Source organism: Typopeltis vanoorti, chromosome 5 (genome assembly GCF_054136105.1).
Source record: "Typopeltis vanoorti isolate ZY-2024b chromosome 5, IOZ_Tvanoo_1.0, whole genome shotgun sequence".
NCBI classification, from domain to species: domain Eukaryota; kingdom Metazoa; phylum Arthropoda; class Arachnida; order Uropygi; family Thelyphonidae; genus Typopeltis; species Typopeltis vanoorti.
The window spans coordinates 28,987,999-29,010,670 of record NC_143553.1 but is presented as its reverse complement, the minus strand read 5'-3'; the positions used below and the strand labels follow the sequence as shown (position 1 = coordinate 29,010,670).

At 38.4% G+C, this 22,672-nt stretch overlaps 1 protein-coding gene across 1 annotated transcript in view; it reads right to left on the bottom strand.

Moving 5' to 3' along the window:
• Positions 1-22,672, bottom strand: part of LOC150106277 (cGMP-specific 3',5'-cyclic phosphodiesterase-like) — a 474,780-nt gene that overhangs the window by 71,754 nt on the left and 380,354 nt on the right. The window contains exons 16-17 of the mRNA XM_090392969.1: positions 9,445-9,522; positions 433-571 (exon numbers count right to left, since the gene is read on the bottom strand). Of these exons, the coding sequence (XP_090249095.1) occupies positions 433-571; positions 9,445-9,522 (217 nt within the window). The remainder of the gene's footprint in view (positions 1-432; positions 572-9,444; positions 9,523-22,672) is intronic.

Here is a 22,672-nt window from a genome sequence, read left to right as displayed (position 1 = left end):
ACCTGACAGTCGGATAGCCTTCACTGATCTCCCCCCCCCCAAAAAAAAGTTTGCATTTAGTACACTATATTGTTGTTCATTTTTTTTTTTTTTTAATACATAGCAGGAAGGGAGAGAACAAGAGGTCATCCCCAGAAATTCTGTAAGCGTTTTAGAACTAGATTTTATGCTTGGGGGTAGCAAATGGGTTGACAGAGATGGCTGTGAGGTGTTTTGAGGGTGAATAAATTCAAAGAGAGGTATAAGTATTTGTGTGAATTTGAAACAAACAAGAATAATGGTTAGTTGGTGCAAGGAGGCATCTCTATCGAGTCTCTGACTCCATACAGATGCCTGAAAAATTAATAATTATTATTCATAATTTTTGTAAATCATTGTTACTACTTCCAACACAGACATACTGATTTACTTTGTGTAAAACAAACATCTTACAATTGGCTGTTCATTTAGATGTTCTCTTTCCAGGTCTCCTTGCTGAAAAAATTCACTGGCCACTAGCTCTGCTACTTGTTGTTGTATTTCCCAAGTCTTACAGATGGCAGCCACATCGCAAGCAGTCATCATGATTCCTCTATGTTAAAAAGCAAACAGATATGCTTCAAAAGATATACTATTTCAAGAACATAATTCAAATCAGCAAGCTACTGAAAATTATCTGAACTTGGCTAATAAAACTTATGGACATGAAGCAGTTAATATAATAATTATACTGTCATTTCATATTCTCATTCATCATTCACCTAGATTAGATATAATGATCAGATATAATGATCAGATAACAATTCAGAAAAATATGGTTTACAAACAAACTCGTACATATGAATCATTGATCATCTTACTACACACAAGCTCTATGTGTAAGTGTAACAGTATGGCATCCTCAAAACACTTATGCATAGAGTCAGAGCTATTTGTACAAATTATGTAGCTCTTACTAAATAACTCAGTTTATCTTCGGCACAACTTTTTATCCAATGGCTGTATTACCTATAAAATATACAAAAAATGCTACTCTACTGCTCCCTCACCTAATATTGAAGTCTTAAAGTTCTTCTCTATGCCAATTTTAATTTATACATCCAACCAGCAACTTTCATCCACTTAGTTCCATGTATCTGCAACTTAGCCTACTTTGGACAGATTGAGAGATTTCTTGGCATCCACTTTGAAGAATATAAAAACTACATGTATTATCTTCTGCCTGGTTGGCCGAGTGGTTAGCATATCTGCTCTCCAGCCAAAAGGAAGTGGATTTGAATCCCGCCCTGGGCATGGATGTTTGTTTATGACAATACTAGTGGTGACGGTGGTGTGGATAATGAAAGTAGTTGCGGCTGGTGGATTGGCAGAGTGGTGGAGACCGAGAGTTGTAGAGTGCCTTCCCTTGATGAGTCGTCGGACTCCCTGGAGGTGTTATATAATAATCTTCTTCTTCCTTTCCAGTAATAGGTCTAGTGGCCTGTTACAGTCTCTTCCCATCTTTTAAAAGGTTATCCTCTATATATCTCTGTATATGGGGAGTCTTCCTTCACTCATTCTTTCTGTATGTTGTCTCCATCTCTCTCTCTCTCTCTCTATAAAGATTGATGTAGTCTAAAAAAATATTACCTCAAGTTCCTTTAAGATATCACTATTTCTGTTGAAGTCTACTCTATTATGTCCAGCTGTTTTGTGCATGAATCTCATTTCAGAGCTTATGAGTCTTTTTCTATTTGCTTGAGTTATGGTCCAGCTTCAGAACCATATGTTAGGATAGGTCTTGCTATTGAGTTATGGATTCTTATTCTTGTTTTTTTGCTTATTAAATTTGAATTGAATATCCGATTAATAGTTTTTGTTATTCCTATATAACTGGTTATTTTATGTTGCATGTCTTTCTCTCTTTCATAAGATAAGTGGTAGCCTAGATATTTGAATGTATTAAAAAACCTGGGTTTTTTTTTTTTCCTCTCAGAAGCAGGGTTTAGCAGGGATTGTTCTCCTGCTAAATGGTTGAAAAACTCAGGTTTTTCATCCTGCATACAGAAATATCAGTGCCCATCAGAGCACATGCAATTTACAGACAAAAAATACTTGTGGTGATGGTGAGCAGTAGATGGCATTGATGTAGATGATGATAGTAGCAGAGGTTTGATATAGTGGTGGAGATGGAGAGTTGTAGAGTAGGTATGTCCTCCCTTGATGAATCTTCTGACTACTTGGAAGTGTCACGTAATAATAATAATAATTTGTTCTATAATATCATCATTGATGCAAATTTTGCTTCTAATTGGGTCTTGGCCTTTAAATGCCATGACTTTAATTTTGGAAGTGGAGATTTCCATATTGTACATTTTTGCTATTTCATTTAATGAAAAAGCATGCTTGCTGTAGTGAATCTTTGTTATCTTCAATTAGAACCTGATCATTTTTTCAATCATTTATATGAATGCCAAAACTGGTTGTTTCCCTCCACTCTCCTATAACATTATTAATATAGATATTAAAGAGGAGTGGCAATAGACTACATCCATGTTGAACACCTGCATTTATGTTATGTGATTCAGATTTTTGTGCAGCTATCTTTATTTTAATTTAGTTATTGTGATATATCATATTTACTGGCATATAAGACGCACTTTTTTTTCTTTGAAAATAGGTCTGAAAAACAGGGTGCATCTTATACGCCGATAATCAGTTTTTTATTATTTTCATTTCTAGAAATTTTTTCTGTTCCGAGTTACGTGATTTTTTTATTGCTTCCTTGTGATGTGTGTGAGAGCATTCCAGTTATGCACAGTGTTTCTCAAACTTCAGACATCTGCGTTCATACGATTGGTGCAGTATTAACAAAAGATTGTGCTACTAAATGACAAAGACAAGCCGACAGTTGAGTTCAAATGCTAATTCTTTTCAACTGAATTCCTTATATAATATCTGAAACACATTCACTACATATTTCTTCGTTTTAACACCTTCACTCAAACAAAACCATATGTTTCACCGGCAACATATGGTTTTGCTCGAGTCATACAGCATTTTCTGTGGGAGGGGGACATGCGATTCATTAGTTAGTGCCATTTTTATCTCAGTTGTCTCTAATTGCACTGTTTGTTGAGAAACATATTACACAGCCTGCAGATGTCTCTGTACCTTATTCAGTGATACAATAGGAATGTTTTACGATCTCGAACTTCACGGATACATTGAATTTTATTCTATACATTAATGATATATAGCCGAAAATTGTCACGGACCCCCTGAAGACCTTTCATGTACCCCCGGGGGTACATGTACCACACTTTGAGAAACACTGAGTCGTAGAGTTCAGTGGATGCGCATGCAATATCATCGACGATCACAGCTGTATCCTGTTCGTTTAAACTTTCCAATTGTTGTCGCAGTTGTGAACGGTGATAAATTTCTGCTGTTAAATTTTCTCTAAATTTCTTGGCAAATTATGGCTGAAAAACGTCGGCATTGTTACAATATTGCATACAAGCTACGTGTGATTGTGTATGCTAAAGAACATGGAAAAAGGGCTGCAGAAAGGCATTTTGGACCATCCACCAGTGAGAAAATTATAAGAACTTGGCGGAATCAGGAAGAGGATTTAAAAAAAGCAACTCACAGTAAACATAACCTACGAAGTGGAACTGCAAAATGGGCAGAACTGAATACTTGGATTTTAGACCACAGAAAAGCAGAACTTTCAGTGTCTACAAAAATGATTATTCATCAAGTGAAAGCGATAGCCACTAACAGAGAGATTGCCAACTTTACTGGATCAACATCATGGTGTTTAGATTCATGAAGAGAAGCCAGCTATGTTTGCGGACTAAAACAAAAATATCACAAAAGATGCCAGCTGAATATGAAGAAAAAATTATTGAATTTCATCAATTCATCATTAACGCAAGGAAACGAGAAAATTTTGAACTTGCACAAACAGGAAACATGGACGAGGTTCTGCTGACTTTTGATGTGCCCTCGAACAAAACTGTAGATTCCAAGGGTACTAAAAGTGTTACTATTAAAACTTCGGGGCACGAAAAACTCACTACATGGTTGTTTTATCCTGCTGTGCTGATGGGACAAAATTGCTGCCACTACTGATTTTTAAAAGGAAGACGCAACCCAAAGAAAAACTGCTTAAAGGAGTGTTTGCACATGTTCATGCAAAAGGCTGGACGGATGGAGGAGGAATAAAGTTATGGACAGATAAAATTTGGTCTAGGTGCCCTGGTGGACTGTTGAAGAAGCCTGCCATGCTAGTATGGGATCGGTTTCGTTCTCACAGAACAGACGATGTTACAAATAAACTCAAGGAATTGAAAACTCAGTTAGCTGTAATTCCAGGAGGTCTAACTAATCAGCTTGAACCTTTAGATGTGTGTATTAATAAACCATTTAAGGGATTTACGAAGGAGAAGTGGACCAGCTGGATGCAGTCTTCAGATTTTGAGGTTACGGCATTTTCACAGCATCAAAGCTTCATGGGATGCTGTGAAAACTGAGACAGTGGTTAAATCATTTAAGAAGTGTGGCATTAGTAATGCACTGGATGGTACAGAGGACAATTTGTTGTAGGAGGACTCAGATTCTGATTTAGAAGAGGTTTCAAGTGTCGCTTCATTTAGCTCTTCATGGAAAACCCAGATGAATTTCTGGGTTTTCCATGAAGAAGATTAAAAGATGGGACTCTTTCCTAGTTAGATTAGGTATTTGTTGAAAGTAGACTTACTTATTACTTTATATTTGAAATACTGTAAATTCATTATAATATTCAGTGATAAAGTTTTTTTCCTAAAAAATGTGTATAAAAAACGGGGTGCGTCCTATATGCCAGCAAATATGGTATATATTGAAAATTGCTTTAACTGATTAGGAATGTTTCATCTCTTAAAATTTCCAGTAGCTTATTATGATTGACTTTATCAAAGGCCTCTTAATCAATGAATAATATATGGGGCTCTAAATTGAACTCTCTTCTAATGGTCAGTTTTCATGTCTCCTCCTTATTCACCAATGTCACCAAACATATCTTAGACCTTATCTAACCCAATATCTCAGCCCTCTTTCAGTTCACCATGAACTCAGGCTATTTTGTTTGGCAAGGAACATTCTACAAACAGATAGAGAGCCATGAGTTCTCACTCTTGCCACCCCTGGCCAACTTCTTTATGGAGACCTTTGAAGAAAAAGCCTTTAATTCTGCCCCATATAAACCCATTGCTTGGATACCCTCCACAATTTCCTGACAGACTTAAACAATCAAAACCCTAGATAGTTGTTGGAAGTTTTCCACTTGGTTATACTATAAATTAAAGATACCAAGAAATTATATACTTGGTTTAATTCTTTATCCAAGTGTAAGCAAACAAAGTTTGCACATGAAATATAATCAGGACTAGGGCAATTCATACATAGAAGCTAATGACTTCACATCTCATGCACAAAAACTTTGTTTGCTTACGCTTGGATAAAGGATTAAACCAAGATTCTCGTAGACAGGCTTATACGTTGGTTATGCATTATTAAAACACTTAAGGAATGGAACAACGTAGTTAAGGATATAAATTAAATTAAACTTTAATAAATATTTTCCGATATTTCGGCAATGTCACATTGCCATCTTCTAAAGGAACTTACACAAAAAAGCACGTGCACGTAGGCACTACAAACACAGTAACTGGGAATGAAGCTATTGTTCTCCTAAAAGTCCTGATGGTGCCCTCTAGCGGGCTAAGTAGGTGTTCTTGGCCGTTGGGCTGAAGGTCTGCTGATGTAAGCCTCCCAAATTTGGGGCAGTCGCATACAACCAAATTTGTTGAGGTTTGGAGAATTTCTTAGGGCTGAGGCTGATTCCATAAATAGTCTTTCGTATTTGTATTTGCTACGGTGTATTACTGTAGCTTTCTTCCACCTTATTCTGTGGCGTGTATCCAGAGCATGGTCCGCAAGACCAGAATGGCTGTACTTGTGAAACCGGATGTAGTCCTAGTGTTCTGAAATTCTGATATTCGCCGTCCTGCCTGTTTGGCCAAAGTAAGACAGATTACAACTGCAAGGGACCTGGTATACACCAGGTAGGTCTAGGGAAAGTGGTTGGTCTTTAGTGGAGCGGATAAGGGATGCCAATTTTCTGTAAGGTTTGTAACAGGAGGTCAGGTCATGCTTTTTTAAGTTTTGGTAATCTTTTCCGAGGAGCCTCGGATGTAGGGAATGGTGATGGATTTAGAGTAATCCTTGTTGTGGAGGGGGGTGGGGGGGATGGGAGGGGATCTGTGGTTTGTAGGTTCTAATATTTTTTGGACTTTTCTTGGGGGGTAGCCATTGGCTGAGAAAGTGTTGAGGATGTGATTTAGTTCAGTGTTTAGGGCCAAGTCGTTTGAACAGAATTAGTTTAGCCCTGTTGTATAGTGTTTTCACTACTCCATATTGTTGTGTGTGTGTGGGGGGGGGATTGTTGGTGAATGTATCTGCCTGTATGGGTAGGTTTTCTGTAAACTGAGAAAACCAAGGTTCCATTAGGCTGGCGAGTGACTAGTGTGTCTAGGAAAGGGAGGCTGTTTTTTTCCTCTTTTTCCAGGGTGAATTTGATTCTGGGGTGTTGGTTGTTTAAGTGTGTTAAGGAGAGAAGTGTTTCAGAGCCATGTGGCCAAATAGCGAGCACATCATCAACGTAGCGAAGCCATATGGTTGGTTTTTGTGGGGCAGAGGCTAAGGCTTTTTCTTCAAAGGTCTCCATAAAGAAATTGGCCAAGGGTGGGGAGAGTGGTGAACCCATGGCTGTCCCCTCTATTTGTTTGTAGAATTTTCCTTGCCAAACGAAATAGCCTGAGTTCATTGTGAACTGAAATAAGGCTGAGATATCGGGAGAAAATTTAGCTTGGATTAGCTCTAGAGTTTCCTTGAGTGGGACATTTGTGAATAAAGAGGAGACGTCAAAGCTGACCATTATGTCAGTATGTTGGAGTGTAAGGTTTTCTATTCTGGCTTTGAAATGGGCTGAGATTTTTATGTGTGATGGTGTGTTGCCAGTATAGTGTGTGAGCTCTTTGGCCAAATGTTTAGCTAATTTGTATGTGGGGGAAATCAATGCCATCCACTATGGGACGTAATGGCACATTTTCTTTATGTATTTTTGGGAGTCCGTAAATACGGGGGGGGGGGGGGTATAGAGTTAAATGGCTTTAATCTGTTGGTAACTTCTACAGGCCAAGAAGTGACTCTCTTAAGGAGCCTGTGAAGTTTTCTAATTTGAGAGTTGGTGGGATTGTAATTGATGGGGAGGTAAGTAGCCCGATCTAAGAGAAGAGCATTCAGCTTACCTGTGTAGTCCTTTTGGTTAAGGACTACAGTTGCGTTTCCCTTATCCGCTTTGGTGATAACTATTTCTTTATTATTTTTCATTTCCTGTAGAGCTTTATATTCCTTGTTGGATATGTTGGATTTTGGTGGGACTGCTTTGGAAAGGACACAAGCTACATCCAGTCTCACACTGTTAGCGACTTGATGTGGAAGGTGGCGGATTCCGCGTTCGATCTGGATCATAATATCCTCACTGGGTATTTTTTTGAGAGCAATCGTAAAGTTGTGGCCACGTGACAGCACGTTGATTGCTTCAGGCTTCAGGGTGACTGAAGAAAGGTTGATTACGGTATTGGTAGCAAGTTTTGGAAGGACGGTAGAGTTCTTTTTTAATTTTTCGAATTTTTTCATTTGTCGCCGCATGGGCGACAAACGCTAAACACATTCCTCAGCCACCTAAACAAACAACACGAACGCATACAATTTACCATCGAAATCGAAAACCAAAATTCGCTCCCGTTCCTAGACACACTAGTTACACGTCTTCCTTCAGGCAGTCTATCCTTCACGGTCTACCGAAAACCGACACACACTGGCCAATACATACATGCGAATTCATGCCACCACCCATCACAAAAATGTGGAGTCAAACACCCTTAAAAACAGAGCCACAACTATTTGCTCTAACCAGCAAGCCCTGAAACAAGAACTAAAAATCATTAGTGACACATTCATAAATAATGGCTATAACAAAAATACTGTCAATAAAATACTCTATAAAACCACAACAAAAACGAATCTAGATTACAGCAAAACCATAGCCATCCCATACATTAAAGGGTTATCAGAAAAAATCAACAGAATCCTACAACATTATAACCTCAATGCCACCTTTAAACCACCCACTAAACTTAAAACCATATTCAGCTCCTCTAAGGATCCTTTCCTCCCATTAGCACATCCTGGAGTCTATTGCATCCGCTGCACCTGTAACTTACTGTACATTGGTGAAACAGGACGGACAATCCCTATACAAGAAAGAACACATTAGACACATTAAATATAACCATTACGGTGAAGCAGGCATCTCAGACCACGCACTTAACACCTTACACCAAATCAACTGGAAAAGCACCTGCTCCTTACACTGCACAAAAAACCTGGTACGAAAGAAAATTTAAGGAATCCTGCGAAATCCTGATAAACCACCCAAATATCAATAACAAAGATGGCATGAAAATTCCAAGGATCTGGATGGCACACATTCAGCCAACATAATATGAAAGATTCAGCATAAGTCAGGACTTTAGCCAATCTGCTAGTATTAGAAACCATTCCACTCAAACTGGCTGGAATGATGTTAATATATGTATATAGTAGACAACACAAATAATAGGACTCTAGCGTTGATGTGCAATTTTTTATGTTTAATTTTTTTTTTTTTTTCCCACCAGAGGTCAGGCCAACAATTGTCGTAGCGGTTGGTCAATGTCTTTAACGAACCAGTTTGATTGTAGTATAGCTTGTTCCTGTGTATATTTGTATGCTTCAGAAGATGACCTTGACATAAAGGTCGAAACGTCGAATTGTAGATTTTAGTTATATTAAACTAAAGTTTTTATTCAAACACGGTAGTTGTCTCCATAATTTTCAAAATGCAAAAATTAAGAGATCTGCACTATGAATTGTTGGAACATCCACCCTATTCCCCAGATTTGGCTCCCTCTGACTTCTATCTCTTCCCAAACCTAAAACTCTTCGCTGGTTGATGTTTTTCTTCGAATCAAGAGGTGATTGCAGCTATAGAGGGGTCTTTTGCAGATCTTACTGAAAACCACTACAGGGATCAGATAATGGTGCTGGAGCATCGCTGGAATAAATGTATTAGTCTTAAAGGAGATTATGTTGAAAAATAAAAATAATTTTGAAATTATAAATTCGTTTTTTCATTGTTAGGCCGAGAACTTTTAAGACCACCCTCGCATCTTTTTGGTGTATGGTGATAACACAGACTGATCTGATTAAATATGTAAATATTTCTGCTGTAGAAAACAAATACTGAAATGAAAAGAGTGACAATTTAGGGAAAGTGTAACTTGAGATTATTATAGTGAATGAATAATACATTTTGTTATATCATTGACTTCTTACCGTAAGATTTCTCTATTATGAAAATCCTCCCAGTTGTCTTTGTTTACTTCCATCAGCTCAATAAAGCTATCCTTCTTCCTGAAAAAAGAAGATGAATAATACAAACAAAAGTTTTGTTTCTCTTTCATTAAAAGTTTAAATTATTATTATTCTATCATGGCTACTACAGGGAATGCAATGCTTCAATCAAGGCATTACATGCTCCCTAACCTCATCTGGAATCAGATTCCAGAAATGATTCTCAGTTCTACTTCCAACTGCCATTGGAGAGGGCGCTAGTGGGTCAGGCGCTACGAACGTGCTTTGAAGAGCTCCTGATTCAGATAAGTTTTACTAGGAATAATTAAGTATATATGCGTAATTGTTTAAGTAAGAGCGGCTGTAAACGTTGTACGCTACCGATAGTATTAGTGTGGGTTTTTTTTTTTCTTGCTTAAACTAAATACGAAAACGTTAATATTAGACCTAGTAACCTGCAGAGAAAAAAAAATGGCGGCTGCATTGTCATTCCATGATTTTAATTTGGATTTCAGTAGGTTCGTTAAGTGTGAGGTCTGTTATATGTATTCCTTCGATTACATAAATGATTTGTGGATGTTTAGTGCGGATGGAAGAAGGGTGTGTGCGAAATGTGACCTGAACGAGGAATTGATGAATGCGAATATGAAGTTGATGACAGAAAGTGCTAGTACCGATTGTGTCGTGAGTGCACGTTTGAAAGAGAATGGCGAGAAAGACAGGCGAAAAAATGTTAAAAAATCAGGAAAAAAGAGCGATTTGACAACCGTAACGGATGTTAAAAGGGACGACAGTGAGGCGGAAAGAAACGAAATTGAGAGAACGAATGAAAGTAGAAATGGCGTGGTGCAGAAACCGCAAGTAAAAAAAATCGAAAGAATGAATGATAGCGAAAAAAGAATGACTGATGGCGAAAGTTGGACGCATGTTGGAACGAAAGTACTAAACCAAAGAAAGATGAATGACAGTAAAAGTGAAAAGAATGATAGCGAAAGTTGGACGCATGTTAGTCCGAAAGTACGGAAACAAAGAAAGATATGTGAGAGTGAAAGTGAGAAGAATGACAGTGAAAGTTGGACGTATGTTGGAGCGAAAGTACGGAAACAAAGAAGGATGAATGAGAGGGAAAGTGAGAAGAGAGGGTCGAGAGTTAGAAAGTTAGAAAGATTTAATGATAGAGTGAATGTGTCGCGAGGTTCAGAAGGTGAACTGGATTGGATGAAGCAAGAAATGAAATGGATGCGGAATGAAATTAAGAGAATGCAGGTCAAAACTATTAAAATAAATCATGATGGCATGAAAGAGTTAACAAAAGATGAGCGAGTGGCGTTGTATGGCGACTCCATTATTAAAGGTGTGCTAGAGGATAATGCACAAGGTATGTTTTCCAGGCGGTAAAATGAGTAGAGTGATTGAGGCATTGAACATGAGGCGGGAACGAGCAAAAGAGTTCATTGTATTAATTGGAACAAATGATTTGAGAGAGAACAAAGAGCATGTCAAAATGAATGTCAGGAGACTGCTTGGAAAGATAAAGGAGAATAGTGTGACAGGAAGGGTGGTCAGTGTGTTGCCTAGGTATGATTGTGGTGAAATGAGGCGGAGAGCAAGGATTATGAATGATATTCTGGCTGAAATGTGTGAGGAGATGGGAGTACAGTTTGTTAATGTGTGGAATGAGTTTGAGGGACGAAGTGAGCTGTATGGGAGCGATGGACTGCATTTGAGTGGTTATGGTGTGAGTCGCTTGGAGAGACTGCTGCTGGAAGGTAGAGAAGTGAATAGAGAGAATGAATCAGATCAAGAGGGGAGTGATGTGGAAGAGCAGGAGAGTAAGACAGGAGAGATTGAAGGAGTGGAAATGAATGTGGAAGTGAGTGGTATGAGTATAGATAATGAGAGAATGGGTGTGCAAGACGAGCAGGGAAACGGGGAGGCTCAGGGTGGACAGGGATACACAGCGTGAGAAAGGTGGATGCTCCAAGAGGAGGTGAGAGAATGTGTAGGCAGGAAAGTAATGGGATGATCAGGGATCAAAAGGAAACAGATGGAATTGCAAAGGGTTCTAAAATGAAGAAGCAGAAAGGGAAATGGCCCCAGTCCAGCATGGAGAGATCACATCGAGTGAGTGGTATCAGTGGAACCAGCTGTAGATCCAGAAATGAGTTGTTGTGTTTGTATACCAATGCTAGAAGTATAAGAAACAAGGCGGATGAAATGGTTGCACTAATTGCGTCTGTGCACCCAGAGATTGTCGGAATAAGTGAGACATGGTTAGATGAGGATGACATCCTGACAGGAATAGAGATGGAAAGGTATGATGTGTTTCGTGAGGATAGAAGGGGTAAAAAGGGAGGGGGAGTGCTATTGATGATAGAGAAAGAGTTATGTCCATACAAGGTAGAGATGCAAGGGGGAAATGGGGCCAGTGGTTTTGAGGCAGTATGGTGTGAGATAGAGGTGAATAGAATCAAATACTTGGTGGGATGTTGTTATAGACCTGGTAATGTGGATGGTGGTGATAGTGAAATGTATAGTCAAATAAGCCAAGCAAATAAGAAAAGGGTGATCATTATGGGTGATTTTAATTATGGCAATATAGACTGGAATGAAGAGATAGCAACTGGAAGTAAAGAAAATGAGTTTCTTGAGTTTTTGAGGGATAACTACCTCAGACAGTATGTAACAGAGGGCACAAGAGGATTAAGGGTCTTGGATTTGGTCATCTCATCGGAGGATGTAATTATCAATGAGGTATCAAATCATCCACCAATTGGTGAAAGTGACCATGAGGTGATTACTTGGGTGGTTGCCAGCAGTGCAAGGACCCCTGTGAAAAAAGGGTATATGTGGAACTACAAGGGGGGTGATTATGAAGAGCTCAGGAGACAGCTTGCAGGTGTAGCATGGAATGAGGAGTTAGCTGGAAAAGAGATCAATGCAGCTTGGGGGATTTTCAAAAAATATTTAGTGGATGCAATGTCTAAATGTATACCACGGGTGAGAAGGTTAAATAAGTTAGGTGTGAGATGGATGAATAAAGAGATTAAGCATGCAATACAGAGAAAAAGGGCATTGTGGAGGCAGCATAAGAGAAGTGGAAGTAACCAATTTCATGAGTTCTACAAAGACCAGGCAAGGAGAGTGACTTGGTTGGTGAGAGTAGCTAAAGAGAGGTATGAACAGCAGTTAGCTAATGAAGCTAAAAAGAATCCTAGGGAGTTCTTTCGATATGTAGCCAGCAAAAGAAAGAATGATTATGGAAGGATGACATTGATTGGAGGAAATGGTATAAAGACAGCTGTTGCAGAATGTGTGGTGGAGATACTTAATGAGCAGTTCATAAAGATCTTTCAATCTTGTGAATGTGACTTCATGGAGAGATTAAGAGCAGTTGATGATGGGGAGGAGAGACTGACTGTAAGTGAGCAAGAGGTGTTTGGGGAGTTGAGTAAACTAGATGTAAATAAGGCTGTGGGACTTGATAATATATCACCGCGTATTCTGAAGGAATGTGCCAGAGAGTTGACACCTGCCTTGACATATTTTTTTAATATGAGTCTTGCACTTGGTCAAGTCCCTAAAGAGTGGAAGGAGGGCAAGATTGTGCCACTTCATAAAGGAGGTGATCGAACTCAAGCATCAAACTATAGGCCTATCTGTGTGTCGGGTGTTGTGGTTAAGTTGTTGGAGAAGCTTGTGAGAGCTAGAATCCAGAGTTGGGTTGACAACAATGGTATAATCTTTGATGGACAGCATGGATTTGCTAAAGGGAGGTCGTGTTTTAGTAATCTACTTACTTATTACAATAAAGTGACTGCTTCCTTGGACAGAGGAGAAGGATACACAGTAATATACTTGGATTTCGCAAAAGCTTTTGATAGAGTGCCTCATGATAAGTTGACAGTCAAACTAGAGCAGATGGGGTTGGATATTAGATTAGTGCATTGGATTGGAGACTGGCTATCTGATAGGTATCAACAAGTTGTGTATGGGGGTGCAATATCCAGGAAAAGGAAAGTCACTAGTGGAGTGCCTCAGGGATCTGTTTTAGGGCCATTACTATTTAACTTGTATATTAATGATATTGGCGAAGATTTGGATGGAGATATTCAGTTGTTTGCAGATGATGCAAAGTTGGGAAGAACCATAAAGAGTAGTGAAGATGTTGTGGCCTTGCAAGAAGACTTGAATAAATTGAGTGATTGGGCAAGCAAATGGGGATGTGAGTTCAATGTTGCAAAATGTAAGGTTTTAAAATTTGGAAAACAAAGATGGGATGCAGAATTTATGCTTGGTAAGAATATATTGTTGGAAGTAGAGGAAATAAGAGATCTGGGAGTGATAGTGGATAAGGATCTAAAATTTAGGGGTCACATCGCCAAAATTGTGAAGACAACACAAAGACTTCTGGGAATGATGAGGAGGACACTGACGTGTAGAAGTAGGGAGATTCTTGTTCCATTGTATAAGGCTTTGATTAGGCCACACATGGACTATTGTGCCCAGATTTGGTCACCTGGTTTTCAGAAGGATGAAGAGATGTTGGAAAGGGTCCAAAGGCGACTGACTAAGGTAGTTTCTGACCTCTGGAATGTCGAGTATGAGGAAAGATTGAAAAGATGTAATTTGCAGAGACTAGTGGAGAGAAGGAAGAGGGGAGATATGATAGAGACCTACAAGTTGGTAAGGGGTTGCTATAGGATCAATGGTGGAGAAGTTCTACAGCGAATAGTGGGAGATCAGGGGAGAACCAGAGGTCATCCCTGGAAACTGTATAAAGAGGGTGTGAGTAGGGGAGTGAGAGGCAGGTTTTTTTCGTGCAGAGTTGTGAATGATTGGAATGCCTTGCCTGAGAGTGTGGTGTCTGCAAGGAGTTTGAATGTGTTTAAGACCCGGTATGATGAGATGTGTGTGAGATAAAAGGACCTCCTAGATGAGTCTTTGACTCCATGAGGTCTTGTTTAATAATAATAATAATAATAATAATAATAATAATAAAATTTTACTTTTATCTATACTATAAAATCCCTTTACTAACTTTTTTCTTTCTATAATACCTCCTCATTTATTCCTCAAACTTTGAAGACTACTTTTGCTCAATCAATCCTCATGTGTGCAATTCCATATTTTGACTCCATGGGGTCTTGGGATAATAATAATTTCAACTTGATTATCTGTGCTGTGTCTGCTGGATATTTTCAACTGTCTCTCTTTACAAATTTTCTCTTTACAAGTTGAAAAGACTTCATGTGGTCTTGTCACCTTGTAAAGAGAGATTTTTTTTTTTCCCCTTGCAGGTTATTGTTCTTCAACATTGTTTTCTTCAATGTTGAAGAGAATGATAACTTGTTAAGAAATTACCAAGTTACAAAAACATGTAACTTGGTAAGAAAAAAGAAGTTATTGTTCTCTGGAATGTTAAAAAGAACAATAACTTTCATTCTTACAAGTTACTGTTCTCCTTGCCACTGCAGCTAACCAATGCAATATTACCTTAATCCTACAAGCAATGTGGCTGTAAAATTTAATTCTGTGTTTACTATAAGTTCCAGATGCAGCAAATTTGATTCATTATCATCCATGCCCATGGATTCAATGCCCATTCTTTGCCATTTCTCTCTATCCATTGCCAAGTGGCTCAGTTCCTACAAAAACTTTCACATCATTTACTCGTTTTTGTCTTGGCCATCCTTTTCTGTTATCTACTATACCAAACATTAAGATTTTGATCTTTCTACTGTTATCAGCCAGCCTGGTTGGCCAAGTGATTAGTGTATCTACTCTTCAGGTAAAAGGCTGTGGATTCAAATCCTCTTTAGGGCACAGATGTTTGTGATCATACATTCAATCATACAAATATATACACGCTCCCAATATGGAGTGGGTTGCCATGGGAGAAGTAGATGCAAACCTCCTGCAATAGGAGAGGCCTTCACCCTGCAGTGGAAAAGACACAGGCTGAAAATCATCATCACCATCTTGCAGGTATGTCCAAAAAAGCTTAAGTCTTGTTAGATCTAGAATAAGGGCTCTATCAAAATTTAGAACCATTCTTCCAAGATCTAACAAGAAAACAAAGTTATGCAGGAATATACTTGTACTCTCAAAAAAAAAGAAAAAAAAAGGTAAACATATTATATATAAAAGAACATGTCACATCCTAGTTTGAAGATAATGAAAATTAAGAAACATGGAATGTCTAGATTGGAATGAGCTGTCAAGAAATTTTGATGCTAAATTATGATATGTGTTAATTTGTATGTCTAAGATAGAAATATATTTGTTGAGACATGAATGTAAATTTATATTATGTGCAAGACAAGCGCAGTACATCCACCTGTTAACAAAAGTTCAAAGGCCTGACGACCACTTGATGATGTAATGTATGATGAGCGAGCGTTCGTGGAAAGCGAACGTAACAACCTTTCCATGAAAGCAGCGCTTGACGAAGAGAGGAGAGGTGACGTCATCCTGGAGAATGAATAGGAAGGAGTTGTGAGTACATTTGGAGTGCTGATAGAGGACGCTGGAAAACAGGATAAAAAGTGCTCACGTGTAATTTGAATGCTCTCTCTCAATTTTTTCTGTTCTTGTGTCTTTCCTCGTATGGACCAGCGTGGCTGAGGACTGGAAGGATGCCTGGTGACGGTGACCTGCAACCTTTTCCCCGTTGCTGATCGACCCGAGTCAGACAAGGCTACCTGCAAGATGATGGCAGAATTCCAGATTGAGCCATTAGTAAAGCCAGTACCAATGTAAGACGGCAAAGTATCTCCTTTGAAGAAGAGTCACATGAACCGCAGTGACCCATGAGATGACCGGATTAGCAAAGAAGTCTGGCCATTTTTGTAGTGACCACGTGGTGACAACCTTAGATTCGTGACATCATAAAGACAAGGTGGTAACATACTGAACTTTATTTTTTCTTGTATAATAGTTAATTATAGAGGAAAGAACAAACTTGATTCTAACCAAGAAGAGAACAATCCTAATGCAAATTTGTGCTCAGTGTCCTAGTGTCTGTTTGGACTGATAGTCCGAGAACTGAACATTGTGCAGTTCCTAACTAGTACAGAGGAAATATAACATCTGAATGATTAGTTGAACAAATTGATAGGCTCACACGCAACACAGTTAACTTAACTCACACATAAGATGTGGATAGTGCACTTGCAAAGTTGAATATTGCTTATTCAGTTAAAATGTGAAACAGTGTTGATAAATTGAGATGTTTTAAACTTAATAGTGACTTTTTTTTTGGTAATTTAGATTGAAAGGAGGGAATTTGATTTCTTCACTTGCATAACTGATAATAACTGGGTAATGAAATTATTGTTTTTTATCTTTGATATGTGTAACCTTAATGTAATCTCATTTAGCCATTAATAAATGCGTTTTGTTAATATATACCTGAGAGTTGTCTGAGCACAAGACTGACTTACTACTTGTAAAATGACGGACCTATGCATTAAAGGGATACCAAGGAAGTTAAGAGTAGATTGGCCATGACTGTATTTCATGATCTCCAACGTTAACTAAACTCCATTAATTGGATTAGATAACATGTTAGTTCTGGTGAGCTTTCTCAGGACAAGAAGTTTCTGTTCCTAGGTTCTGACTGGCGCAGCTCTAACAAATCAAATTTTGTCAGAATTAAGAAAGGGAAAGTGCCCCCAGAAAATTAATTCAGAGTAAATCTTAGTAAGCACAAAAGAACTGTTAGAAATTATAGTTAAGACAAAAAACACACGACATAACAGTTTCCTTTAAATCATATTTTGCATTAGATTCTCTTTACAGTTTACTTTTTTTATACAGTTCTTCATTTGTTACCTTTTGCAACCATCCACTTCATGGAATCTTTCTATAACATGTTCTTTCATAAGCTAATATTCATCTCAGAGTCTCACCCATAAAAAGCACTTGTAAATATGTGTGTTTCAGCTTCCTAGCAAGGCTCATTGATTTACTTTGCCATATTGGTGGGGAAAATGACTTAGTTGTGGGAAAAAACAATGTTGATAGAGACTTGAGGAAGTTGTTGCAGTAGGTAAAGAATAATAGTGTTATTGGAAAAGTCGTAGGCATGTTGCCCAGATATGACAACAGTGAATTGAGAAGGAGAGAGCAGAGGTAATGAATAATAAGATGGCTGAGTTGTGTAAGGAAAAGGGGATTCACAATTTGTAAATCTGTGAAGTCAATTTGAAGGAAAGTTGGAATGGTTTAAAGTTGATGGATTGCATTTGAATGGCCCTGGTGTTGGGCATTTAGAAAATGCTACTATCATTTTCTGAGAAGGCATAGAGTCTACTTGTGAAGAAAGATAGCACAAATAGATGGTGTTGTGTCAGAAATAACTGGCCCATTCTGTGACCGCCATTTGTTTCAGCCATAACATGAGAAATTACTCACTTAAGATAAAGACATGCTTGAGCTCTCAAGAGCAAAGGCATAGAAGCAATGAATAAAATGTAATTTGAGACTGTAACAATTTAATCAATAATATTATTGTAAAGTAATCCAAAAGCTATGTTATAAATCATGCCCGACACAGGAAAAGTTATGTTAAGTGACTTCAGAGTTGTTAACCAATCAGCAGAGGGTCTCATCATTACGTATCAGTCCATGACTCAGCAGAAAAATCTGAGACGTCATCCAGTAAACTCGGCAGTAAGAGTTCTGTCAAGAAGGCCGCCGAGGAAAGAACGTGACCCTACGAGACCAATCAAAGACGGCTGTATGAGTGACGTCGATAGAGAGAGGGCGCTCACTAGCATGATATAAGCGTGCCACGCTCTCCAAATGCTCTCTTTTTTCCTGTGTGCCAGTGAGAAGGCCGTGAAGGCTGAGGATGCTTGACGCCGGTTTCCAGCAACCCTCCACTTTGCAGTGGGTTCCGACACGTACACGTCTTCCAACTGTACAACAAGAAACCAGCAGACAGGGCCATTGGTGAGTTACCGGCAATGTAACCACTTCATAGGATTCAACAAAGAAAGACAGCAGAGACGGCAAGGAAGTCTTGTCGTATCCGAGGAAAGAATAGCCATAAAACCAGGGAAACTAATCGGTAAGCCAAATAATTCTTACCTATATGCTTAAGAAGTGCTGTAAGGGAAAGGAAAAGAAAACCTTAGGCATAGCTCTACTAGACTCGACTCATAGATCCATTTGGACTGAACGTCTAGGTGTGACCTTCCTGCTGTGACTTATAAAATATGTCCGGGTGAACTTTTAATAAGACATTTTAAGAAATGAAATGTTAAATGAAGTGCACTGATTGAAAATACAGCTTTGTGCATTGGACCTATGAATTGTGTAAATCTAATAGCAAAGAGATTGATTCTCTTGAGATATGTGATAAATAAGATTAAGTGAAATATCATGTATGAATTTTGAATAACTTAGTATTGCCAGAACTAACATAATAACAGGAGCATCACTCAATCCTAGAGCAAACCAATGGAATAACGATGATTGAATAATGCTTCTGAACTATGATTATATAACCTTGTATTATAAGAAGTACGTAAGAGATTGAATGAGCTCAGTGCATGTGTGCAGAAATGTATTTATTGTATATTATTACCAGTGCTAATAATATACAATAAATAGTATTATTAAAGTGCATTGTTTTATATCAAAGTTTGTGTGTTCTGTTAACTGAGACTGACCTACCACTTGTTAAAATTACAAACCTGTGTAAGTGAAGGGGGGAAAGTAAGAAAAAGGGGGGGTGAGCCGCGACTGCATACCACGTGTTTCCATTACTAAGTATTATTATAGCGATAGTCATTGAAGTAGACCTAAGAATCAGGAATTAATCACTGGCTGGTGCAGTCATTTAAAATTAAATAAATTTGCCGGAAATAACTCCTGGTACAAGTAAGAAGTAAAAACAGAATAAAGAATAAAGAGAATATAAACATTAAAAGTAAATACAAATACATAACAATGGATTGCGCAACAGGAGGAAGATGGATACAAGGTTGAAGATGCAGTTGCAGGAGCACAAGGTGATGGACTGCATAAAGATAAATGGAAATCAGAGGCAGGATCATGGAAACGGGAGAGGTGTGGTATAGCAAATAGAATAGAGAATGTTGATGCTGATAGAATGGTCTCAAAAACACAGGGTTTTTGACATGTTTGTACACAAACATAAGGAGTATTTGAAACAAGAGAGTTGAGTTTGTTGCATTGATTGAGTCAATATACCCAAAGATAACTGGAATGCATAACACTTGGTTGTCTGAGAAGGATGTGATATCGGGAATAGAAATAGAAGGATATATACTTTTCCAGAAAGATAGAAATGGGAAAAGAGGAGGGGGAGCCCTGTTAACGATTGCTGATAGTGCATGCACAGGTTTTGAATCTGTGTGGTGTGAAGCAGAAATAAACAGACTGTATATCTGATAGGATGCTGTTATAGACCAGGTGATGCAGAGGATACCGATTGTGAAATGTTGAGGCAAATTAGTTGGGCATGTAAAACGAAGGTGATCCTGATGGGAGACTTTAATTACAGGAATACAGAATGGAAGGAGAAGATAGAGAATGGGAACAAGGAGAGCAAGTTTGTTGAATTTCTGAGAGATAAATATCTTAAGCAGCATGTGACTGAAGCAATTATAGGCTTTAACGTTTTGGATTTGGTGATAATTTCACAAAATGTAATTGTTAACGAGGTGTTGACACTGCCACCAGTTGGTGAGAGTGATCATGAGGTACTTGTTTGGGAAGTGATGAAACAAGAAAATGTTACTGTCAAAAATGGATATATATGGAAGTATAAAGTGGGTGATTATAAGAAGCTCTATAGTCGGCTAGCATCAGTACGTTGGGTAGTGAGCTGAGCAGAAAAGATGTTGATAATGCATGGAAACTCACAAGGCAGTATCTGACAAAAGCAATGTATTTTATAATATAAAATATCAAGCAGGCTGTGCTGGAAAAGAAAATGCAATAGGGAGTTTCAAGACAGTTTGTGGTGATCGGATCCATGAAGAGTACAAAGTGCAAGCTAGAAAGGTGATGAGCATGGTAAAGAAAGAAAAGGTGATGGGCTGGTCATGAGAGAAGATGGGCTGGTCAGACCAAGGATAACTCAAGAGAATTTTTCCACTATATAGCAAGCAAGAGAAAGAATAATGATTGCAAGTTGACAATGATGGATAGTCATGGCAGCAGAATAACAGTTTCAAAGGATATAGTGGAAGTACTGAATGAGAACTTTAGCAGCATATATCATACTGGTGTAAATGAGGCTGTGCAATATATAGAAGGGAGGCAAGAATTAGGAGAATTGGAAGTGAAAGGAATTATTAGAGGTATATCAGCTGTTGGTTGGGTTAGATATTAATAAGGCTGTGGGAATGGATGATATCACAACGTATTCATAAGGAATGTGCACCATAGTTGGGTATGCCCTTGGCCTGGTTACTGAATGAAAATCTTGCATCACCTGGTTTTCATTGTCATGTTGAGACATTGGAGAGGTCCAGAGGGTTCCAAAGGAGTGGAAAGAAAGCAAAAACAGCCACTCCACAAGCATGGTTCTTGGACAGAAGTTTCCAATTATAGACCAGTCTGTATAACGGCAGTTATGGTCACGGTGTTAGAGAGATTGGTTAAGAATAGAATACAGGATTGGGTTGGGACATAGCATTCTTTATAATGGTCAGCATTGATATGTAAAAGATAGGTCCTGTTTTAGCAATTTACTTGCATTTTATGATAGGGTAACGTGTATGTTAGATAAGCCGGCCTGGTTGGCCGAGTGGTTAGCGTATTTGCTCTCCAGCCAAAAGGCTGTGGGTCCGAATCCAGCTGTGGGCATAGATGTTTGTGATTGTCAGTGAACACACTAGTGGTGGTAGTCAGCGGTAGATGCTGTTGGTGTTAGATGTTGAAGGTTGGTGGAGTAGTGAGACTTAGAGTTATTGAGTTGATGCCCTTCCTTGATGAGGCTTTGAACTCCCTGGAGGTGTGATATAATAATAAGGGAGAAACATATACAGTGATATTCTTGGACTTTGCAAAAGCATTTGATAGATTACCACATTCAGTTGGTGAACAATCTGCAGAGGATGGGAATAGACAGTATATTGGTTAGATGGATCAGAGACTGGCTCTCTGAACAATACCAACAGGTTGTGTATGATGGAGAATTGTCTTAAATAAAAGGAGGGTAACCAATGTGGCATGCCTTAAGTTCTGTTCTTGGGGCCCCCTGCTGTTTAACTGGGGAAAACAATATATTGTTTAACTGGGGAAAACAATAATTTGTAAACAATATATCATGTGAAGTGACTGGGGATTTCAATTGTTTGCTGATAATGCGAAGTTGGGAAGAATTATAAGTAACACTGCAGATGTTAATTCCCTTCAGGAAGATTTAAATAGACTTTTTACTTAGATAGAAGAGAGGGTTGTAGTTTTAATATCAAGAAGTGCAAGGTGTTGCATTTTGGAGTGCAGAAAAATAAGGCTGTACTATATTGACAATGCCATATTGCAAGAAGCGGATGAGATTAGAAATTTGTAGGTGATGGTTGACAGTTAAGTGAAGTTTAGAGGGCATATTGCTTGTGCTGCAAAGGCTGCACATCATAGTGCTACTATGATAAGAAGTACTCTAACATGTAGGAATGAGGAAGTCAGATCACACTTTGACTACTGTGCTCATATCTGGTCACCTGGTTTTCATTGTCATGTTGAGACATTGGAGAGGTCCAGAGGTGAGTGACTAAGACAGGACTTTGGACTGCTAGCTATGGAGAGAGGTTGAAAAAATTGGGATTGCAGTTTTTGGTGGATAGGCAGAAAATAGGTGATATGATAAAGACATTTAAGTTAGTAAGAGGATTTTATCAGATTAATACAGATCAGGTTGTTGAAAGTTTTTCCTCTTGGATATACTATAAATTAAAGATGCCAAGAAATTATATTATTGGTTTGATCCTTTATCCAAGTGTAAACAAACAAAGTTTGCACCTGAAGTATTTTCAGGACAGGGCAATTCATATATAGAGGCTAATGACATCACTTGCTTTAATATCCCATAATTAAACAATGAATATAATTTCTTAGCATCTTTAATTTACCAGATGAGATTATAAAAAGAGTAGAAGGTGAGGGGAGAAAAACCAGAGGTCATCCCTGGAAGTTATGTAATAGTGTAGTGAAAAGGGGTGTGAGG